The 21,276-nt window shown below is 40.4% G+C and overlaps 1 protein-coding gene across 1 annotated transcript in view; it reads left to right on the forward strand.

The window, feature by feature from the left end:
- Window positions 1-21,276, forward strand: part of abcc4 (ATP-binding cassette, sub-family C (CFTR/MRP), member 4) — a 49,338-nt gene that overhangs the window by 10,710 nt on the left and 17,352 nt on the right. The window contains exons 6-12 of the mRNA XM_041781559.1: window positions 2,549-2,712; window positions 7,233-7,358; window positions 10,684-10,933; window positions 13,072-13,179; window positions 15,316-15,405; window positions 15,494-15,685; window positions 20,912-21,006. Coding sequence (XP_041637493.1) covers window positions 2,549-2,712; window positions 7,233-7,358; window positions 10,684-10,933; window positions 13,072-13,179; window positions 15,316-15,405; window positions 15,494-15,685; window positions 20,912-21,006 — 1,025 coding nt within the window. The remainder of the gene's footprint in view (window positions 1-2,548; window positions 2,713-7,232; window positions 7,359-10,683; window positions 10,934-13,071; window positions 13,180-15,315; window positions 15,406-15,493; window positions 15,686-20,911; window positions 21,007-21,276) is intronic.

Raw genomic sequence — 21,276 nt, forward strand, 5'->3', positions numbered from 1 at the left:
TCATGGAACAAAGGCGATTGTTAGTTTATGATCATTGCTGCTAAATCTTGTGCATTTGCTGCACTTTTTGTATCAATTTTTAATGGAAAAGGTTGGCTTTGTCGTGCTCAGGCATGTTCAGCATGGCCTAAAATTTATTATACAGTAGTGTCTTGCTTTTTATTATATTATCCCGCGGTGTAACAATATTGAATGTTAAAACCCCCCTTCTCTGCCTGAAAACAAACCCATGATGGCATATTGAACTCATGTCTGTCACATCTGCTGATGTGTCAGGCTGCCACTGACATCTCATTTCCTGATCCAGTATTTACAATCTAAGAGCTTGAACAAAATAACAACTGCTGGCTTTTATCGTGAAGACCTTGTTGGATATAACGTGTTTATCATTGATTTAACATTGCAAGTGTATGGAGCCACCGTGTTTATCGTCGTTCCTTCCATATCGTTCAATATCCTGATGGAATTAAAACAAGAGGGTCATGAGTTAAAATACATCTTTAAATAGTTGTTAAAACCATTATTAAACAAATGACTGTAGTGTGTTACAAATCACTCTGATACACTAACGGTGACATGGGTTATTCCTCGTTGTTGCCAGTGTAAAATGCTAAAACCTGAGCAACTACCATTAAAATCCACGTGACCTGGCATGTTCACTTCACAGCTCAGACATGGGATGACCAGCAGACTGGGACTGTGCAACTTGCACCACTTTTTAACGGCTTTTCTCCCTCATTCAGCCATAATCGTGCATGTAAGGAAACGGTGGTATGCTGTCAAGGACAGAAACCTCATGGAGTGCGGGGTTGGTTGAAAACATCCATCCATCTTCTTCCGGGTTGTGGTGGCAGCAGGCCAAAAGCAGGTCAACCACGACCTGGCCCCCACAACATTTTCCAGTTTCTTCTGAGGGGTCTGCCTCGGGGTCTCCTGCCAGTTGGACATGCCTGGAAGACCTCCACAGGAGGGCGCCCAGGAGGCATCTTGATCGTGACGTGAAGGAGCAGCGACTCTAGTTCCAGATCCTTCTGGATTACCCTACCTCTAAGGCTTAGCCTAGCCACCCTCCTCGGAAATCTCACTTTGACTGCTTCTATCTGCATATCTCATCCTTTGGTCATTACCCAGAGTTCATGCCCATAGGTGAGGGTTGGAACATAGATAGACCGGTAAATCAAAAGCTTTGCCTTTCAGTTCAGCTCCCTCTTCACCACAGCGGTATGATACAGCGTCTGAAACACTGCTGATGCTGCACCAATCCGCCTTGCAATCTCAAGGTTCATTCTACCCTCACTCGTGAACAAGACCCCGAGATACTTGAACCCCTTCCCTTGGGGCAAAGACTCCCTCCCAACCCAGGGGGCAGTCCACCATTTTCCAGCAGAGGACCATGGCCTTGGTTAAAAACACTCCTCTATAAAGGCAAAAAGAGACCAGCTGAGATGGGCGGAGCTACAGAATCTCTTGTCTTCTTCACAACTGTCATTGCAGCTGTTAGCCTAAGTACCATGCCGTTAGCTAGCAGGAGTACAACTCCACTTGATGGCAATGGATGGTACTAGAAAAGCTTCATAGAAGCTGCATTTGTAGACTTTGCTGTGCAAAACAGAAAGCTGATTGGTATAGCTTTTTTTGGCTGGTGCAAAGACATTCATAGAGGCATGTTTATAAATGAGTTTATCTGATCGCAATTTGGAGATTTGGAGAATTAACGGCAAAGTTTGAGTTTGTTTTCATTAGTTAGTGCAGATTTTCTCCAGTTAAAATGACTGTGGTTAATGTGCAGATGATTTAACATAACCTGCCTATGTGCTCAGTCTGCTACCTTGATCATGTTATTTGTTGTTCACAATAAGGGTGTGTAGTCTGATTGCATAATCTGGGGATGTTTAACCCAATTTTCAGGTCATTACTAAGAAGGCGTGCAAGTTTCTGGAATAATTGAAGCTGGAAGACGTTTTGCTCAACTGGGTGGAAAATTTTTTAAACTAACAATGGTTACAGTGTCTTGCGTCAGGGTTTTTTTTTTTTTTTTACTGTACTTGCTGGGAGGAAGCGTCTCTAAGAGTGAAGTTCAGGCTTGATTTATGCTTTGAGTATCTGTTCAAGCTGTCTGTCTCCATGGAGGTTTCGTTTTAATCAGGAGGCCAAATCCTGCTGTGAAAATACTGTTTTTCTATTTTAGTTTCCAGGCAATGGGCTGTTAATTAGACCATGTCATGCTCTCATGCGGGGTCAGGATTAAAGCCTGTGGAGTGACTTGCCTTTCCTGTTAAAACTGCCCTGCACTGACTGTGCACTAATCTCCAAACAGGCTCTGTCATCAGCCAAGTGCAGAGACAGAGCATGCGCAGAAAACCTTAATCAGCCTGGTCTGATTGACCTATACATGCTAGAATAACTTGATCTCCAACAGCAGAGGTGTTAGCCCACCTTCGAGAAGTTGAATGAACTAGTTTAAGCCAGGCTAACATGCTTTTTAAAGATTTTCATGCATCTTAAAAGTCACTTTTCTAACTGCTTGTAAATTAACTCTTTCCTACAGGTGACAATCTTCCTGCACTTCTTGTGGGTGGGGCCTCTGCAGGCGGCGGCGGTAGTCGGCCTGCTGTGGGTGGAGATTGGCGCATCGTGTTTGGCCGGCATGGTGGTTCTCATGTTCCTGATGCCCATGCAGACCCTGTTTGGAAGGCTCTTTTCTAAATTCAGGTAAAGAAAATCTGAGATGCAACTTTTTCCTCCATCTGCACTATCAAAGTGGCGTTTCCTCCTCCTCAAATGCAGCTTTTGTGATAAACAAGTGCAGACTGTGCTTGTTTAAACTCTAAGGAGCGTCTTTGGCTCTCATCAGAGGGAACTGAGCTATTTCAAAACATTTGTTTAAGCAGCTAAATCAGGATCAGAGACTGTGTGGCAGCAAATGTTAAAACAAACTCTCTCACCTCTAACTTCCTTTTGATCACTCAGAACTTCTGTTATCATTCAGTGACCCTCTAATGAAATAGCAAGTTAGCAGCCCCAATTCTTATCAGCAGGCTTGGGTTTCCCAAAGGAAGAAAGAAGGGTAGAGATAAGCACATTTAAGTGTTTTTACTGTGGATTAAGGGGTTAAGCATACATTCTGTGATTGTGCAGTGCATCCAGAAAGTATTCACAGCAGCAGTCACACAAATACCCCATAATGACAACGTAAGAAAGTTTGCTTGAAACTTGTGAAAATGTATTAAAAATATAAAACAAAAATATGTAACATGTATATGTAAGTATGTACGGTCTTTGCTCAAAACTTTGTTGAAGTCCCTTTGGCAGCATTTACAGCCTCCAGTCTTTTTGAGTATTCTCCCATTCCCAAGGTCTCTTCAGAGATGTTAAATCCGGTTCAAATCTGGGTTCTGCTGGGCCACTCAAGGACATTCACAGAGTTGTCCTGAAGCCACTCCTTTGTTTTCATGGCAGTCCGAGGTCCAGAGCCCTCTGGAGCAGGTTTATCATCAAGGATGTCTTTGTTTATTGCTGCATTCATCTTTTCCTCAACCCTAACTGGTCTCCCAGTTCCTGCTGCTGAAAAACACCCCCACAGCATGATGCTGCCACCACCATGCTTCACTGTAGGGATGGTATTGGCCAGGTGATGAGTGGTGCCTGGTTTCCTCCAGACATGATGCTTGGCATTCAGGCCAAAGAGTTCAATCTCTATGTACATTTTATATTTTTGTTTTTTATTTTTAATAAATTTGCAAATGTTTCAAACAAACTCTATTCCCTTTGCCATGATGGGATATTATGTGTAGAATTTTGTGGTTAAAAAATGAATTAGATCCATTTTGGACTAAGGCTGTAACATGACAAAATGTGGAAAGCGCTGTGAATACTTTCTGTATATGTTGTGGTGGAATGTGAGCTTACACGTGAATTATTTTCATGTCACAACCAAGCCTCAGGATATATGCTCACGCTGTACGACCTGACCGTCAAGTACAACCTGAATGCTCACACCATGTTAAATCAGGATGGAGCATCAACAATTAACCCATTGTCAAGCCCTGCCCACCTTTGTTAGATCTGTCTGAACCTATTGCCACCAGGCTCTAATATAATATATTTAATATATAATATATATTTATGTTCAATTGACTGGGTTTTTATAAACTTGACCTCGGTGAAAAAAAGGACAAGGACACAGTAAGGTGCATAAGGATAACAGAGCCTTTAAAACAGTGATTGCCTGATGGCTCTAGAGCCACATATGGCTCTTGTGTGATGAATGGTGGCTCTTTTATGTCTAAATTTGAAATATTATTCTCCCAGAAAACCTTTAAAAAGAGAAACTATGACCAGAAATTATCCATTGCAAGTCACATTAATCAGTTTGAATCCCCAAATTAATACAGTTGGCTTTAATTTTCAAATTTCCTTTTTTGTATGTATATTTCCATTGCTCTTGTTTGCAATTTTTTGCCATTTCTTTCTTTTTTTTTGCCACTTTTAATCCATTTTCACTTCACATTTCTTTTTGCCACTTTTGCCCATTTTTACTACTTTTTATCCCATTTTTGCCACAAGGTTTTTGCCTCTTTTATACTGATTTTTATTTGCCATTTTTCCCTTTTTTGCCACTTTTCTCCCATTTAAGCCGCATATTGCCATTAAATGCCACTGTTTTCTGCATTTTTGCCATGCTTTGCTGCTTTTTGACAATTTTTCCCACATTTTTACCCATTTAAGTCGCTTTTTAAGTCATTATTTTGCCATGTTTTTGCTGTTTTTTGGCCATTTTTTTTCTGCTCTCTGACCTATTTTGTCACTTTTTCGCCTTTTTTTCACTTTTCACCCACTTTTTGCCATTTTATGCCTACTTTGCCCCTTTTCACCCCTTTTGCTGCTGTTTGACCATAATATGCCACCTTTAACTTATTTTTATTGCCACTTTAATCAGTTTTTGCGACTTTTCACCACTTCACCACTGTGGCTCTTGCAAAGGCATTTCTCAACAATTTGGCTCTTTGGTTGAGCAGGGTTGAGTAACGCTGCTTCAAAAGGTTGGTTTAAATTACTGCAGTTGTTTGATGCCAGTGTTAGTTTCTAGTTTTATTTCTCTCCTGCTGAGGTGTGTTAAGCTTTTATGCAACAATGCCACATTTCCCGATGTGGGTGTTCACAATAAAAGTGCTCAAACAAATGGCAACTGCAGACTTTTATTGTGAAGAACTTGTTGGAAATAGCATTTTTTCATTGGTTTAATTTAGCTTTAGCAGAGCTACCGGAGAGTGTACTGAGCTACCATGTTTACAGCTGCCTCTCTAACCTCATTTAATGCCATAGCCTGCAGCTTTGAATCATCGTGGGATTAAAACAAGAGTGACATCAGTTAAACTAGGGATGTAATAGTATCAGAATCTCACGTTACCTCGGTAACAAGTCCATGCTACGATGTTTTTTTGCAGTATTAAATATAACTCCAAAACAGCAAGTGAAGACTTGGAAAAAAAAGCAACATCAGCGTTTATTAAACCACAGTTGCACTTGAATTATTACAATATGGCAAAAACAGTGCAGTAGGCGTGCGTTAGGCTTGAAAATACAAACTTATACTTTGGCTCTAGCTTGTTTACTAACCTTCTAAAACTTCATTGTCCACCATGAATACAGCTGTAGGAGGTTTTTGATATCTTAGCTCCTCTGCCTTTTAGGAATCCGTTCCTGACTGGATTTTGATATTTAGAGAAGCTGACAAGGCTCTGAGAAAAGCCATACTTGCCCGTCTTTGTGACCTAGTTCTCATGCCTTCTTAGGTATCACAAGGTTAGTGAGCGAGGGTGGGTGGCAGGAGGTGGGGTGGTTATCAAGCAGGATCCCGCTCAGCTTCCAAAGCGTGAAAGTTGTATCAATGCAGATGAACCACAGAGGGTTTCCTTATTCATGGATATTTGATGTCACGCTGAAGGACGGAGGCTACGCAGACGCAGGGCTGTGGGGCGTTTTGCAGAGACGCTGTGTTCTCGTGCTCCCCTGATGCCCTCATTTCCCTGAAGTTGTTCTTTGCTTTGAGCAAGCTTTAAGTGTAACATTACAGAGACAAAAATATCGCATTTAATAATCAGGCACAATACATGTGACACAAAATGCAAACACCATTTCAAAAAAGCTGGGACACCATGTAAAATCACACAGAATCTGTAGAAATCTCTGCACATAAGGGGCAAGGATGAAAAATAACACTGAATGCCCGTGACAACTCAATATGTGACCAAAACAGCGGACCTGTCGCCATATTTGAGAGAAAAACTGACCCCGGCAGAAATGACTCAAAATTTGAACAAAGAGTATTGGCGGTGGACCCACCTCCAAAATTAAGAGAAAATTAGACCAAGGCAGAATCGACTCATGACCTCTGACATGTCGCCACATTTGACAGAAAAATTGACCTCAATGGAAAAACTAAAAATTTGACCAAAAACTGACCATGGATAATCACTGAATTTGACAGGAAACACCAGCCTCAGTGGAAACAACTCTGACCTATTCCCAAATTTAAGAGAAAAATCCAGAATGGTGGAAACAGCTCAAAATTTGACCAAACAGTCATGACCATGGATTGTCACTAAATTTGACCAAAAAATCGACCTTGGTAAAAACAACTCTAAAACTCATGACCATGGATTTTCCGCTAAATTTGACTGAAAAATACCTTGGTGGAAACAACTCAAAATTTGACCAGAAAGTCATGACCTGTCCCCAAATTCGAGAGAAAAATCCACCTTGGCAGAAACGTGCATCTGTGATGGTGTAGGGGTGTATTAGTGCCCATAGCATCGGTCACTTGCACATCAAGGAAGGGTCCAGTGACGTCTCTTTCAGGGGTGCGCCTGCTTATTTCAGCAAGACAATTCCAAATCACATTCTGCATGAGTTACAACAGCATGGCTTTGCATTAAAAGATTGCAGTACTAAGCAGTCTGGCATGCAGTCCAGACCTGTCAAGTGAAAATGTGGATGGAAACCTGCACTGTTGAGCAGCTTGATGTACATCAGAATGGGGAAAAAAAATCCACTTTCCGACATTTAGTTTGGGGCTTCAGTTGTCCATTTTGGGTCTACACTGTTGTTGATGGCTGATTAAACTCAGTATAGAGAGTGTAGAAATACTCTTAAGAAGTTGCATGCAGACTCATTTTAGAAATCTTTTTGTTGATGTTTTTGCATACTGAATTCGATTTGACTTTTGGCAGGACTAAAACGGCCGTTCTGACTGACAGCCGAATCCGCACAATGAACGAGGTGGTGTCTGGCATCAGGATTATTAAGATGTACGCCTGGGAGAAACCCTTCTCTGCTCTTGTCACCGAGGTCAGAAGGTAAGAAATCAAGGCTATGTATAGATCGCAGTAATGAGACTCAAATCTGTTTATCAAGCAGCAGTACAATTCTCCAGAGTCCATGCAGAAGAGGGTTGCTAGTAAATTTCAGTTTACCCTGAAGTTTGCTGCAAATAAACAAGCTCTACAGGTTGTGATGATCATGTTGTTTAAACTCTAAGTTGTAAATAAACTAAAGAAGATGAACAGCAATAAGTCCTGTTCAGACCTTAAGTTCCCACACTTTTTAACTTTGGCACACAAGTGAGAGGGGCGGGTAGAGCTGCAGATGTGGAATGCAGGCTGAAGGTATGAGCTGTAACCTGCATGAAACTTTCTGAAAAACTGCTGCAGGCATGGGGAAACTGAGTTTTTTTAATATATATATATATATATTTGACTCTAATGATCTAATGACAAACCAAAAGCCTTGCTTGTACAGCTGTAAACATAACTCAGGGCTAAAATGCTTTTCCTCCTTGTTAGATCATAAGTCTGCAGTGTGTTCTGCATGGCCGTATGGTAAATTAAGTTTCATTACAGCCGAAGATAAATTAAGTTTCTGCCTCTGTGTCCTCCCGTCTGTGTGCAACACTTTCTTTGCACACAGGATGGTCAGGGCCGTTTTATTTCAGTTAAATTCACTGTACTTCTTCCTCTTATCAGCCAAGTTGGCATTGAGGAAGGACTATTTCATTTTATAACCTAAACCATATAAAGAGCACGCTGCTTCAGTGGGGCTCACCTGTGTGTGTTACAGACTCCCCAAAAGAGTAATTTCATTGGCCTGGCCAATCAGCAGTGATTAGCCGTATGTCTGGGGTAAAAAGAGACTTTGTTGTTAGATTTATCACTGAAGTTAAATCCTGTTTGGTTGTAAACAGCTCCAGCTGTGCCCATAGCACATTTTGGTTTAAATGGATAGTGCAGGCTTGTCTGCTCTTCCACTTTTACAGGCTGTGTAATCAGATTAACCCTTAAGAGTTCCTTTAATATCCTAATGCATTTTTCCCTAAGGACAAGAAATGTCTGCTTCTCAGACACAGCTGTGAAAATGATATATATATGTAAACAAATAACTGCCATAAAATACATTTCAAGGAGTATTAGATTATTATTATTATTATTATTGTTATTATTATTATTATTATCAGGCCCTAAGATGGGTCAGTGATTGGTAGCAGCATTAATTTTGATGCATCATTATTTTTCCTACAGTGCCAGCTTAAAAAAAACAAAACTCACTCAAAGTCCTGAAAGCAAAAATTTCCAGCTTCCCAAAAACTGCTGTAAAAATAATATATATTAATATTTTCCCCACTTTTAACCAGTCTGTTAAAACTACTTCAGCCTCAAATATGAATTCTTTTTTAGGGATTTTAACCCTGAAAAGGCCAGTATGTTTATGCAACTTCGCTGTTTAAAAAAAAGGAAAGAAAACAAAAAAAAAAGTAATTTCCATAAAACGCATTTCATGGAGTATTTGATTTTTTTTATCGGGCCATGAGGTGGCCAATGAATGGGAGCAACTTTAATTCTGAGGCTTTTTTTTGCATTGTCAGATTGACAAAAAAAAACCTCACACTCATGATCCTGAGGACAAAAATGTCCACTTTCCAAAAACTGCAACAATAATATATATTAATATTTTTTTGCACTCTAATGAATCAGTCTTTTAAAACTACTTCAACCTGAAATATACATACCATAGTAATTTATATTTTGGGTATTTTAACCCTTTATATCTACACAAGTCCACTGTTTTAATAGAACAAAATCACAAAACTCAAATAGAATACACACACCATTATCCACCATCAATAACGACACACACTTTTCATTTCTGTAACGAGGCACCCTTAGAAAAAACTCTTAAAATGGTGAAATGTGCTGCATGCTTTGAATGGGAAAAGTAGGGCCGTCTGGTGGACAAATGTAAGAATTAAAATTTGAAAGCTAGCGGTCCAAAATGAAATCTTAACATAAATGTATGCACAAGTTTAGTTTATGTTAAGATAAATGTGGGATCAAAAATGTAATTTTCAGTGGTTTTCGATGGGACATTTTTTGTCCTTAGGGAGAAATGTGTCGGTTTTTGTGTAGCTTGGCTGAGACAACAATTCTAATATTTTTCAAAAAGGATAATTCTCTCGCAAATTTGAGCTTTATTCATTCCACACAGCCAAAATGACATGACTATAAAAATGGAATGGCAGAAAATGTCCCTAGGATCTTTTAAGTGTTTAAGACTGAAATAACTCATCACTGACTGGGGACAAAAAGTGAGTATTTTACTCCTATGTCTGCCTTAAAACTCTTCTACCACTGGCAACAATGAGTGTTTTGTTTGGTCATATGTGTGGTTGTCGGTGCCATACTTTGAAAAAATTGAATATTGCCACAGCGAAAATACACTGCTGGTGTGAAAGTTTGCATTTACTTGCAACATGCTCTAAAAAAATTTAGTTGTGCGAATTACTCGCGCACACACACAAAAAAAGTTGTGTGCTGTGCAAGGGCTGTTAGCGGTTAGCATTTCCCTGTTAACCATTAGTTTGAAAGTTCGAGATGACACGCAGCCGGGTGGAAACTGTGTCGAACAGGCACATGGGAGTAATTTCAAAATAAAAGCATAATTTAAGTATGGCTGTGTAGATCTACGTTTTGGACATTGATGGATCGTTGCTCCCTATAAAGCGACTTATACCAACAATTTTCCACTGTTAAATGATTTTAGATTAAGGTAATTTGTAAATAATCCAATTTTATAATTCATAGCACTACTCAAAACAAACATGGAGACGCTTCTTTATGTTTGGCCTTTGTGTTGGAGTGCCATGTTGTTGGTACTGTGATCTGCAGTGATCTGAAATAGATCTGAGGCTATAAACCAGACAGGCAGAGCCTGTACATTTGTTGGATTATTCTCCATAAATCTTACATGAGTTTCAAAGTAGCATCATGAACTGATCTGCTTTGCAGAATTAGGGCAAATTAAATCCTTTTTAAGTAGACGATAAGCTTTACAGATATACCATAAGTCCCCAGTATTTAACACCAAAATTATAAAGGGAAGTAGACTTTAAAATCCACTCAGTCAAAGGTCTCGTACCTTTACTCCTATCCACTGTCAGCATTTAAACCCTTGATCCAGATCAGTGATGAGAGCTGGTTAAAGCGTTTAATTCAAAGATTAAGTCTTGAGTAGATTCATGTGCTTCTAACAAGCGCCTTTTTTCTTTAACCCCTTTGATATTATGAAGAAAATATTACGTAACATCCAGCCATGTTCGACGCCGCCTAACGTTAATAATTGTCGTTTCAGGAAGGAGATCTCCAAGATCATGAAGAGCTCCTACCTCCGAGGCCTCAACATGGCCTCCTTCTTCTGCGCCAGCAAAATCATCGTGTTCGTCACCTTCACGCTCTACGTCCTCCTGGGGAGCACCATCACCGCCAGCAGGGTGTTTGTGACCGTGTCCCTGTACACCGCCGTGCGCCTCACGGTCACGCTCTTCTTCCCAAGTGCCATCGAGAAGCTGTTTGAGTGCCGCGTTAGCATTCGCAGGATCCAGGTATGCTGATTTAACGCTCTACCAAAATAAAACTGTGACAAGGATTAGAATCCAAACACCAAAAACTGAGTTTTTAGTGATAATGCTTTTAAAAGAGCTTGTTTTGCAGTTTGGAAAGCCGGGATCAAATACAAGCCAGTAGGATCAAGGAGTAATTCCACTTGTGATGCCACTGGCACAGCTTCAGAGGAGTCTCCCAGTTATTTTCTTTGTGAATAATTGCTTCTCTGTGCAGCAGCAGAGGCCCACTACTGCAGACGGGACAGGACTTTCCCCCAGAAAAACTTAAAAAAAGGGAAACTTTGACCTCAGAAATTATCCATTGCAAGTCACATTAATCAGTTGGTTTCCCACACTTGGCTTTAATTGTCAACCTTAATTATTTTGTATATTTCCATTGCCCTTAGTTGCAATTTTTTGCCACTTTTATCCATTTTTACTGCTTTAAGGCTACTTTTGCCACTTCTTTTTTGCCACTTTCTGCCCATTTTTGCCACTGTTATCCAGTTTTTGCCCCATTTTCCCCACTTTTTGACTCTCTTATACCCCTTTCCCACTGGCCGAAAACCCGTTTAAACACGGTAACAATCAGTCGGCAGTGGGAAGGGCTCTAATCGACATTCAGACCCGCGTCGACTTACCCTGCAATGGACACAGGTTTTTATCCGTTAGCCTCCGATTGGCTCCAGTGGGAACATCACAGCTGGGTGAACGTGGGATGACTTGGGTGAAACGTGCCTACATCATGTATCGCGCCCGTGACTTGGGGCAACAAAAGGACGCCGGCAGCAGAGGGACGAGCATTGTTGTCTCCTCTGTCTGTAACTTCTGCAACTCTTTGCCATCTCAGCCACACATTCCATCCGCCCTCATCAACCCTCGAGTGTCGTTTAGTCTGCACTGAATTTGTATATTTTCAAAGAGGGACAAAAGTACAAAATACGGAAAACAGTTGACCACCGTGTCCATGGCTTCCATGCTCCTTTCCATTGTTTTCCTAGCTGTGTTTCGGCACGCAGATAACACACCATAGAAAAAAAAATAGCCTGCTGGCGATCAGACCCGGGTCTGTTGGCAGTGGGAAAGGAGTCACTTGCCCATTGTTAACGGGTTTACCCACGTTTAAAAAAACAGCTTTTACACACTAATTTTAGTGGGAATGCGGTATTTTCCTGCTTTTTGACATTTTTGCCACTTTTCGCCTATTTAAGCTGCCTTTTCCCATTAAATGCCACTTTTTCCCTCAATTTTTGCCGCTCTTTGATGCTTTTTGCCCATTCTCCCACCTTTGGCTGCCTGTTGACCATTTTAGTCAATTTTCACCCATTTTATATCATGTTTTTACCACTGTTTGACCATTTTTGCCACCTGCAACTCATTTTTGTGTCAATTCTCACCCAAATTTTGCCACTTTCTCCCCATTTTTGTCACTTTTCACCCAGTTTTTGGCATTTTATGCCTACTTTTTCCTTTTCACCCTTTTTTTGCTGCTTTTTGACCATTTTGCCCCTTTTACTTCTTTTTATAGCCACACTATCGCCACTTTTCACCACTTAGATTGTGACTCTAGCAAAGGTGTTTTTCAACAATTTTGCTCTTTGGTTGAGCAGGTTGAGTAACGTTGTTCTAACTATTAAAAAAAACCAAATACCATAGTCATGTTTATTTTGCTGCAAAGTATGCTAATGAAGCTATGATCTTTTTGTGCAAATTTGATCTTGCTTCCAAATTTTTTGGCATTTGGCTAGTGAGGGTAACATTAAATCGCCCTCCCTGAGTCATCTTGTCATGCACATCCTCAGCATGTCAGGAGCATATAAACGTTCACAGCGTATTTGCTGACACCACCGTCCAGACAGCTTTCTAATCAGTTTAAGTGCTTTCACTTGAAGAACCCAGCGCTGCAATGCTTACCCCTCCCTGCTTTCTTTGTCTCTTATAAAGATACGGCCTACAGTGTAGTTAAAATCTGCAAAGGTGTCAGCATTATATTTAATAATTTACCCAACTACTGCAATAAAAGACTGATTTAAACAGCTTTATCACATATGACTTTAGGTGATTGTACAGAGACAACAGTGGTTGCATGAGCGTACTAAACTCGGCTCTGACTCTGATGTGTTCTTTTTATTGTGAAGGAGTTCTTACTGCTGGAAGAGATTGCAAAAGTCAGAGCGGCCCTGCCTCAGGAGGAGAAGAAGGACGCCTCAGTGGAGGTCCAGGACCTGACCTGCTACTGGGACAAGGTTAGACACCATGTTTTCACTGGGAAAGCCCAGGTGACAGCCCAGTAATTTCGGCCCACCCAGATATTTGTCCTTTAACCTTTTAACCAACCCAATTTGATCATATGATGCTGATATTGTTGAGAAATCACACACAAGTCAAGGAAACATGACACAAACAACATTAAAACTCAAGTTGTGGTGTTGCTGCATTGGGAGCTGTCAAAATAGTTTTCCTTCGAAGTTGGGATGTTTCTTTTTCTAGCTCCTTATAATCACAAACGCCAGATATTCCAGACTGCCTGTCACATAACTCACTTAGTTCTGCTGCTGACACCAGAACAAGCTTTTAACATACCATGAGGACAGAAATTCACACCAGGACAGAAAACTGGTTGCACAAGTTGTCTTAGAAATAACATGGGTAGAGATCATATGCATACACACGCAAACAACAGTAAACATCTTGAACCTTCAGGATATTTCTTTAAGCTGCTCTTTCTGAAGTAAGCTGATTTTAGCGGCTGGTCTTAGCCTACAAAGATATATCAATATAGTAAAACTTTACACAGTGGTGTGCTAAAGTATTCACCCCCCCCCCCCCCCGAGTCATATACCCATGAATAAAATCCAGTGCAACCAATCACCTTCAGAAGTCACCTAATTAGTAAATAGAGTCCACCTGTGTGTAATCTAATCTCAGTCTAAATACAGCTGTTCTGTGAAGGCCTCAGACGTCTGTTAGAGAACATCAGTGAACAAACAGCACCATGAAGACCAAGGAACACACCACACAGGTCAGGGAGAAAGATGTGGAGAAGTTTAAAGCAGGGTTAGGTTTTAATAAAAATATCCAAGCTTTGAACATCTCATGGACTGTTCAATCCATCATCCTACCGAAAAATGTCCGCCAACCTAAACTTAAAGGCCGGGCAAGGAGGCATTGATCAGAGAAGCAAAAAAGAGGCCCTTGGGAACTCTGGAGGAGCTGCAGAGATCCACAGCTCAAGTGGGAGAACCTGTCCACAGGATAACTATTAGTTATCCAAGCCATTGTTGAGAAAAAGCCATGTGGGGGACACACCAAACGTGGAAGAAGGTGCTTTGGTCAAATGAAACCAAAATTGAACTTTTTGGCCTAAACACAACACTGCACATCACCCTGAACACACCATCCCCACTGTGAAACATGGGGGTGGCAGCATCATGCTGTGGGGATGCTGTATTTGGATTGAGCCAAATACAGGGCAATGCTGGAGGAAAGCCTGTTAGAATCGACAGAAGACATGAGACTGGGGCGGAGTTTCACCTTCCAGCAGGACAACGATCCTAAACATACAGCTAGAGCTACAAATGAATGGTTTAGATTGAAGCATATTCATGTGTTAGAATGGCCCAGTCAAAGTCAAGACCTAAATCCCATTGAGAATCTGTAGCCAGACTTGAAAACTGCTGTTCAGAGATGCTCTCCATCAAATCTGACTGAGCTTGAGATGCTTTGCAAAGAGGAGTGGGCAAAAATTTTAGTCTTTTGATGTGCAAAGTTGGTAGAGACATACCCCAAAAGACTTGCAGCTGTAACTGCAGCCAAAGATGGCTCTACAAAGTGCAAACCAAAATTTTCAAATTGTTCTCTGTAAAAAAATTTAAAAGCCATGTATAATTTCCCTTCCACTTCACAACTATGCTCCACTTTATGTTGATCTATCACATGAAATCCTAATAAAATATATTCATGTTTGTGGTTGTAACGTGAAGAAATGTGGAAAAGTTCAAGGGGTATGAATAAGCCATGATGCAAGCCACTGTAGGTATATTTACAGCCACCTATGTATATTTGCAGAGTGTATTTGCATACATGATCCTAACCTTTGCAGATCAGAGACATTAGAACATCCCTCCTGTAAATAAGCTAGTGGCAGTACCACGTCTCATTTTAAAAATGAAGCTTCTTCTGCCTTTGTTTAAAGCTTTTTTCTGCAGCTTCTTGCTGCTGATACTTTTCTGTACTCACGCACTCAAGGATGATAATTCAGCAGCAATAAAACTGTCAGCTTGCCTGCTATAATTACAGAATATCACATACATTTCAAAATCTCATATCTGGCTCTTAATTCTAAGGTTGTTGTCTTATGTCTACATGTGTGCCTCCTGCAGAATCTAGATGCTCCATCTCTGCAGAACATCTCCTTCACTCTGAACTCAAATCAGCTGTTAGCTGTGATTGGACCCGTTGGAGCCGGCAAAGTGAGTTACTAAGAAGAAAAATTGGTAGCATGTAATTGTTTGGTGGTTTGTTTTCATTTGGCTCATGCTTCCTCGCTTGTCCTTCCAGTCATCACTCTTGAGCTCCATCCTGGGCGAGCTGCCGGATGAAAAGGGGGTCCTGAAGGTCAGAGGCCAACTTACCTACGCCGCCCAACAGCCTTGGGTTTTCCCTGGAACCATCCGCAGTAACATCCTGTTCGGGAAACCGCTCAACCAGCAGAAGTACGAGAAAGTGATCAGAGCCTGCGCGCTGAAGAGGGTGAGTTTATTCAGCAGTGTATGAAGCATACTGGACAGTCAGAGCAGACTTCTTGTTGATAAGATGGCATTTTAGTGTGTCAGGCAGGATGGGCTGGATAAAAGTAGGTTAAATAAACAATAGAAAATCTGCAGTGTCAGATCACATGGTAACTGAACTCAGTGAACCCTTCTTTTTATGTGTGTGAAAAGCCAAGCTAATACTGATAGCAGAGAAGAGACAAAGGTCATGCCGATTCATTCGTATGAGTCATATTAGCTTTTTTTTTTTTTTTTTTTTTTTTCAATTTTTATGCCAGTGAAAATATAAACAGTTGAAATTTGTATGGCAAATATATATATTTCAAACTCTTTTTTGCAGATACATACCTATTTTTTACAAGTATAATTGCTGTTGTTTTTTTAATTAATTATACTACCACAGAATTCAGACATACTGTATAAAATCCAGTTTATAAGACAAAATTTTAACACATATTTTCTTATTTAAAATGTCTGCTGAATTCTATACACCAGTGTGACCAATATACCAGTATTAAGGTGTGATACATCTTTAACACAGTGACTTATAATCCAGATTCTACAGTTATTTCCTTAACTAAAAATAAGGAAAATGAGTATTTGAATTTTTGGAGATATTTATATGAAATAAGATAATCATTTTTATTCATAAATGTTTTAATAAATACTCAAAAAACATGAAAATTATGATAAAATCATATTGTGAGTCTTGTATTTTGATGCACGTTGAATCACGTATTTATTAAATACTGCTAAGTGCTGGCCAAAATCGCATTGCTGTTTTCAATAAATTACTATTTTTAAAGTGATTTAAATAATCTTTTTTGTATGACAGGCCACTGTGTTCTGAACCACCAGGCCAAATTTCAATCATGAAAAACATCTCTTACAAAATTTAGCTTCAAATCACGAAGAATGAGGCAGAAATTTCTGCTCTAGCGTGGTGTGGGCGTGTTGCTTGAATGAGCTGAAGCCACGCCCACTTTCAAGACCTTTCGGACTTAAAGAAATGCTTCTGATCCATAGACCAGTGGTTCTCAACTGGTAGGTCAGGACCCAAAAATGTGTCGTGGAAGCCTTTTCAGGGGGTCACAAATGTGTTACTAGGAAAGTTGCACCAAAAAGTCCATGAAATCCGTTTAAAACTTGCTTGTTTTTTTCATGTCTCTTTGATTTGTCCCATGTTGTACTGTTCCAGGTTCAAACTGTATATTTTTCATCAAATAAACCAAACTGGTCGAAAAATATCTGAAATATGGGTCACAGCTTTTGAAGCAAATCCGTGGTGGGCTCCATATTGAAATTGCTGTCTCAACCGAACTTTGGATCAACTTAAAGGCAGACAAGAGCCTTCCTGTCGACTTCCTGTCAGCTAGCTAGCTAGCTTTCTGGTTGGCAGAAATGTAGCTTCTGCCAGTCAAATGGGACTCGCCAATCAGTGCGCAGGGAGGTTTTTCCTAAATATAATCGAAACAATTGTGGTACAAAAAGAATTCACCTCCCGTATAGTGTGAGGACATGAAGACATTAGCTAATGAGAGCTAATGAGGCTGTAAACCAGTTTATTTCCAGTGTAAAAAAACAGCTTTTTAACATGTGTTGTAACTTCTGGTGTTTCTGCAGCCAGCCTCAAGTGGACACTCACAGTACTGCAATTTTTTGCACTTCCGCATTGGCTTCATTTTTCAGGACCAGAGGTTACTGCTTGTTCTTGTCAGAGCACAACTGCCTGGCTCTGCTGGGGGTCAAATTTACTGTTTTCTGGCACAAATCTCTCTGTTATGATAGCTTTGATGACCCGTAGACCTCTGTGGCTGATAGATTTTGGAAATTTACTTCACAGTGAAAAAAAACACAGCATGTAGCTGGCTTTCCTTTAAGATTTTATATCATCGTAGGCTAATTTTTAGCCTTACTCAAATTAAACCAAGCCAGTAAAGAGCATAGATGATTTTTTTATGATTTTGGAGGCTCAATGTCAAGGTCTGGGCCTAGCTTATATAAAAGGTCTAGAGAGCTTTACTTTTTTCTTGCCAAAACTACAGCAGTCTTGGCTATTTGACATTCTTTATTCCTGCTTCTGTCTCTGCTCCTGTCTTTGTTTTGAAGTGCACGTCTCAGTTGGAAGCCGGTGACCAACAACAGAGTTTAGCAACATTTAATCAAAATGTGATGACAGTTCTTGAGTTGTTTGTTCATATTTCCCTGCTACTTGAAATAGCATCCTATTAAACCATCCCCATGTAGATCTGATGATGCAGATTAGCCTAGTTTTAAAGCCTGATTTAACTGAATTTAAATCAAATTAGATTGGTGTGGCACACGTGGCTGCTCTTGTAACACTTGCCCTGTGCTCTGATTAAGATAAAAGATGCAAGGATTCATGCTAGTGTCCCCTAATTTTCTTTAATTTATGTGACTATCATTTTCTATCACTGCATGGAGGTGGAGACAGTGTCTCATTACAGCCTCTCCAATGTTGCATAACCCAGTGACGTCTGTCTTCTGTCCCAGGCTGAGCAAACTCTCACTGAACCAGGCTACACAGCACAAACACTGCACAACAACCTGCATCTGCTCTCCCTCTTATCTCACTGACAATCATGAGCACACCCCAGTGAGTGGTGTGATTTAATATTTAAGATTGAGAGCCAGGCCTTAGGAGTCTTGATGCACGCCTAAGAGGGGTACAAGCTAAGGATTAGAGTCTTTAAATGGGAGATCTTTCCAGAAAACAAAACCTCAGAAGACAAAAGAAGCAGCAGTAAATGGTGCATAACAGAAAACAGAACTGAAGCCAGAGTAGCTCCAAAAACAAGCCCAGTTAAAGCTATTTTTATTCCAGAGACAAACAAAAATCATCCCCTCGGCTAAAGCTGTATCTCTAGCAAATAACACCAGCTTTGTCCCTCTGTTGCTTTTATTCTTTAAAGCATGAATCTCGGATTTTGTGCTCTCTTTGTTTGGCCGATGGTGAGCTCTTCACACACGAGTCTAACAACATAAATGCATCTTTAAACAGATGATATGCTCCCTCAGGTATCTATGGCAGAGGTTGACCTGTGCGTGCACTCAGCTGTCCATGTCTCTAACCCGACTAGAGGAGAGGTTATTGATACTTGTGTCCAGTAAATGAGTAACACATGGATCCTGTGACTTTGTCTGTTTATAAAAACTACAGGTAACTACAGGTATTAAAATAAAAAACCACAGACACCTGTCATCAGTCATTACACAGACACTATCTCCTTCTCTTAATATGTGACTTATTTAGATGCAATAACAGAGTGCATCCTGTTATATGCAGCCATGTTATGACGGCTTTAAAGTCAGAACAGCAAACTGCTGATTCATTCAGTGCACCAGAGTTACCCTAACGTGCTTATCCTGAGCATCTGTTACTGAGTTTAATACCAGCTGGAGGGAACTGTTTAAGATGTTCTGACCAAATGTCTTTGCATTTATGTGTTAAGATTCTAATATGATCTGACTGAGAGGTTTATGGTGGATTTATGGTCAGGACAACCATAAATCCACCTTAATTGCTGTTGTTCTACTTGTTTTTGTATTTTCTGCGTTTTCCTCCACTCGCTCTCTGCATCTCCATCCTCTGTCTCTAAATCTTTCTCTTCTGTCTTTCTGCATCTACATCTTCGATTTAATGCATCTCCCTCTTCCCTGTTCTGTCTGCATCTGAATCTTCTCTCTTATCTCTCTGCGTTTTTCTCTTCAATCTGCATGTTACTCTTTGTTTCTTTTTTGCATTTCACTCTGCTTCTCTACATTTCCGTCTTCTGTCTTTCTAGATTTCCCTCTCCTATTGTTTTGACATTTCTCTCTTCTGTCTCTCTGTATTTTCCTCTTTTGGCTTTCTGCATTTTAGTCTCCTATTTAATGCATCTCCCTCTGCCCGCTTCTTTCGGCATTTTTCTCTTATGTAAATCTATAGCTTCCTCTTGTTTCTGTTTTGCATAACACTCTCCTGTCTCTCTGCGTTTCCCTCTTCTCTCTTTTTGCATTTCTCTCTTATTTCTCTGTACATTCACTCTTCTGTCTCTGCATCTCCCTCTTCTGTACCTCTACATTTCTTTCTTTTGTCTTTCTGCATTGTAATCTCCTATTTAGTGCATCTCCTCCTTTCTTTTTCATGATTTCCGCTTCTCTCGTTCTGCATTTCTCTCTTATGTCTTTTTATATTTCCTTCTTTTGTCTTTTTGCATCCCCCTCTTCTTTCTGTAACTCCCTCTTCTGCCCTTTCTCACTTCCTGAATTTCCCTCTCTCTCATTTTGCATCTACATCTTTCCTCTATCTATATGTTCCTCTTCTCTCTTTCTGCATGTCTTTTTCTTCTTTTCTTTCTGCATCTCTCTCTACATTTCTGCATCTCCTTTTTCTCTTTCTGTGTCTCCCTCTTCTTCCTTTTACATCTCCATCTTCTTCATCCTGTATTGACCTCTTCTGCCTTTCTTTATCTCCCCATATTTCTTTGTAACCTCAAAGGGGCGTGTACCCTCCATCCTGATAACGGGAAGTATTTCCTTACATTGAAACTGTGGTAAATGTTAACCACTGGCTACACCTAAATTACAGGAAAGCTCACTGAAAAGATGACTTTTAAGACAATTTGATAACATTTAAAATCCAACATTGTCTTTTGACACATGTTCCAGGAACAACTGAATTATAAGCTAGATAGTTTTTCTCTTTAAAATAGGAGAAAACGCATGGTGTTCCTGCGTAAACCTGACTGGTTCAGGTTGTCTCTTGAACCCGGCAACCCTTTCTATTGTTCACATGTCTGAGAAGCTCATATTACATGAACCTGTATGCGTGTGCAGGTTTGTCTTGAAGGCCACCCATGCCTGAGATGTTCTTTAAACTAACATACGTACACTTCAAATGATGCTAAAGAGATGTAAAAATACTCGCCCCGTAGTTCAGTCGTAACAGAGGAAGTGGCTTGGCTTTCCTGTTGGACATGTTCAGGGTCAGTCCTGGACTTTCTGCCTTTTAACTGTTTATTGCAGCTGCATGGAAAAATCAAAGCAGCGCTATAAAGTCTGATCCAGCTGATACCTGCTGTGGTTCACATGCAAAGATGAAGTAATGAGTCTATGGTGTTGTTTCTGAAAATCTTGTTGAATGAAATGAAGCTTGATAACTCTTTCTGGGCGATGTAAAGATTATTGTCTCCTTTGTGTTCAGGACATGGAGCTGCTCCCAGATGGTGATCTGACTCTGATCGGGGACAGAGGAGCCACACTCAGCGGGGGACAGAAAGCTCGGGTCAACCTGGCCAGGTAAGAGCACACTTATTACCATTATTATTACCATAAAAGCAAACACTTTTAATACCTGTATTTCATCTTAAAGTTGTACAGGACTCTAACAACAAGTCCATGACAGCGTGATATTTGGTGCTCCTGTCTGTAGATTTGCATTTGCATTACGGTGTTGCAGAAGCACAACAGAGCACAGTACAGCAGTACAGCCAATCCTGGCTTTCCTCTGGTAACAGAGGCGTTAAGCCTCCATCCAGCTCCGAGCTCCGTCCAGCTGCAAATTCATTT

The sequence above is a fragment of the Cheilinus undulatus genome, linkage group 24 (genome assembly GCF_018320785.1).
Source record: "Cheilinus undulatus linkage group 24, ASM1832078v1, whole genome shotgun sequence".
Lineage (NCBI taxonomy): Eukaryota > Metazoa > Chordata > Actinopteri > Labriformes > Labridae > Cheilinus > Cheilinus undulatus.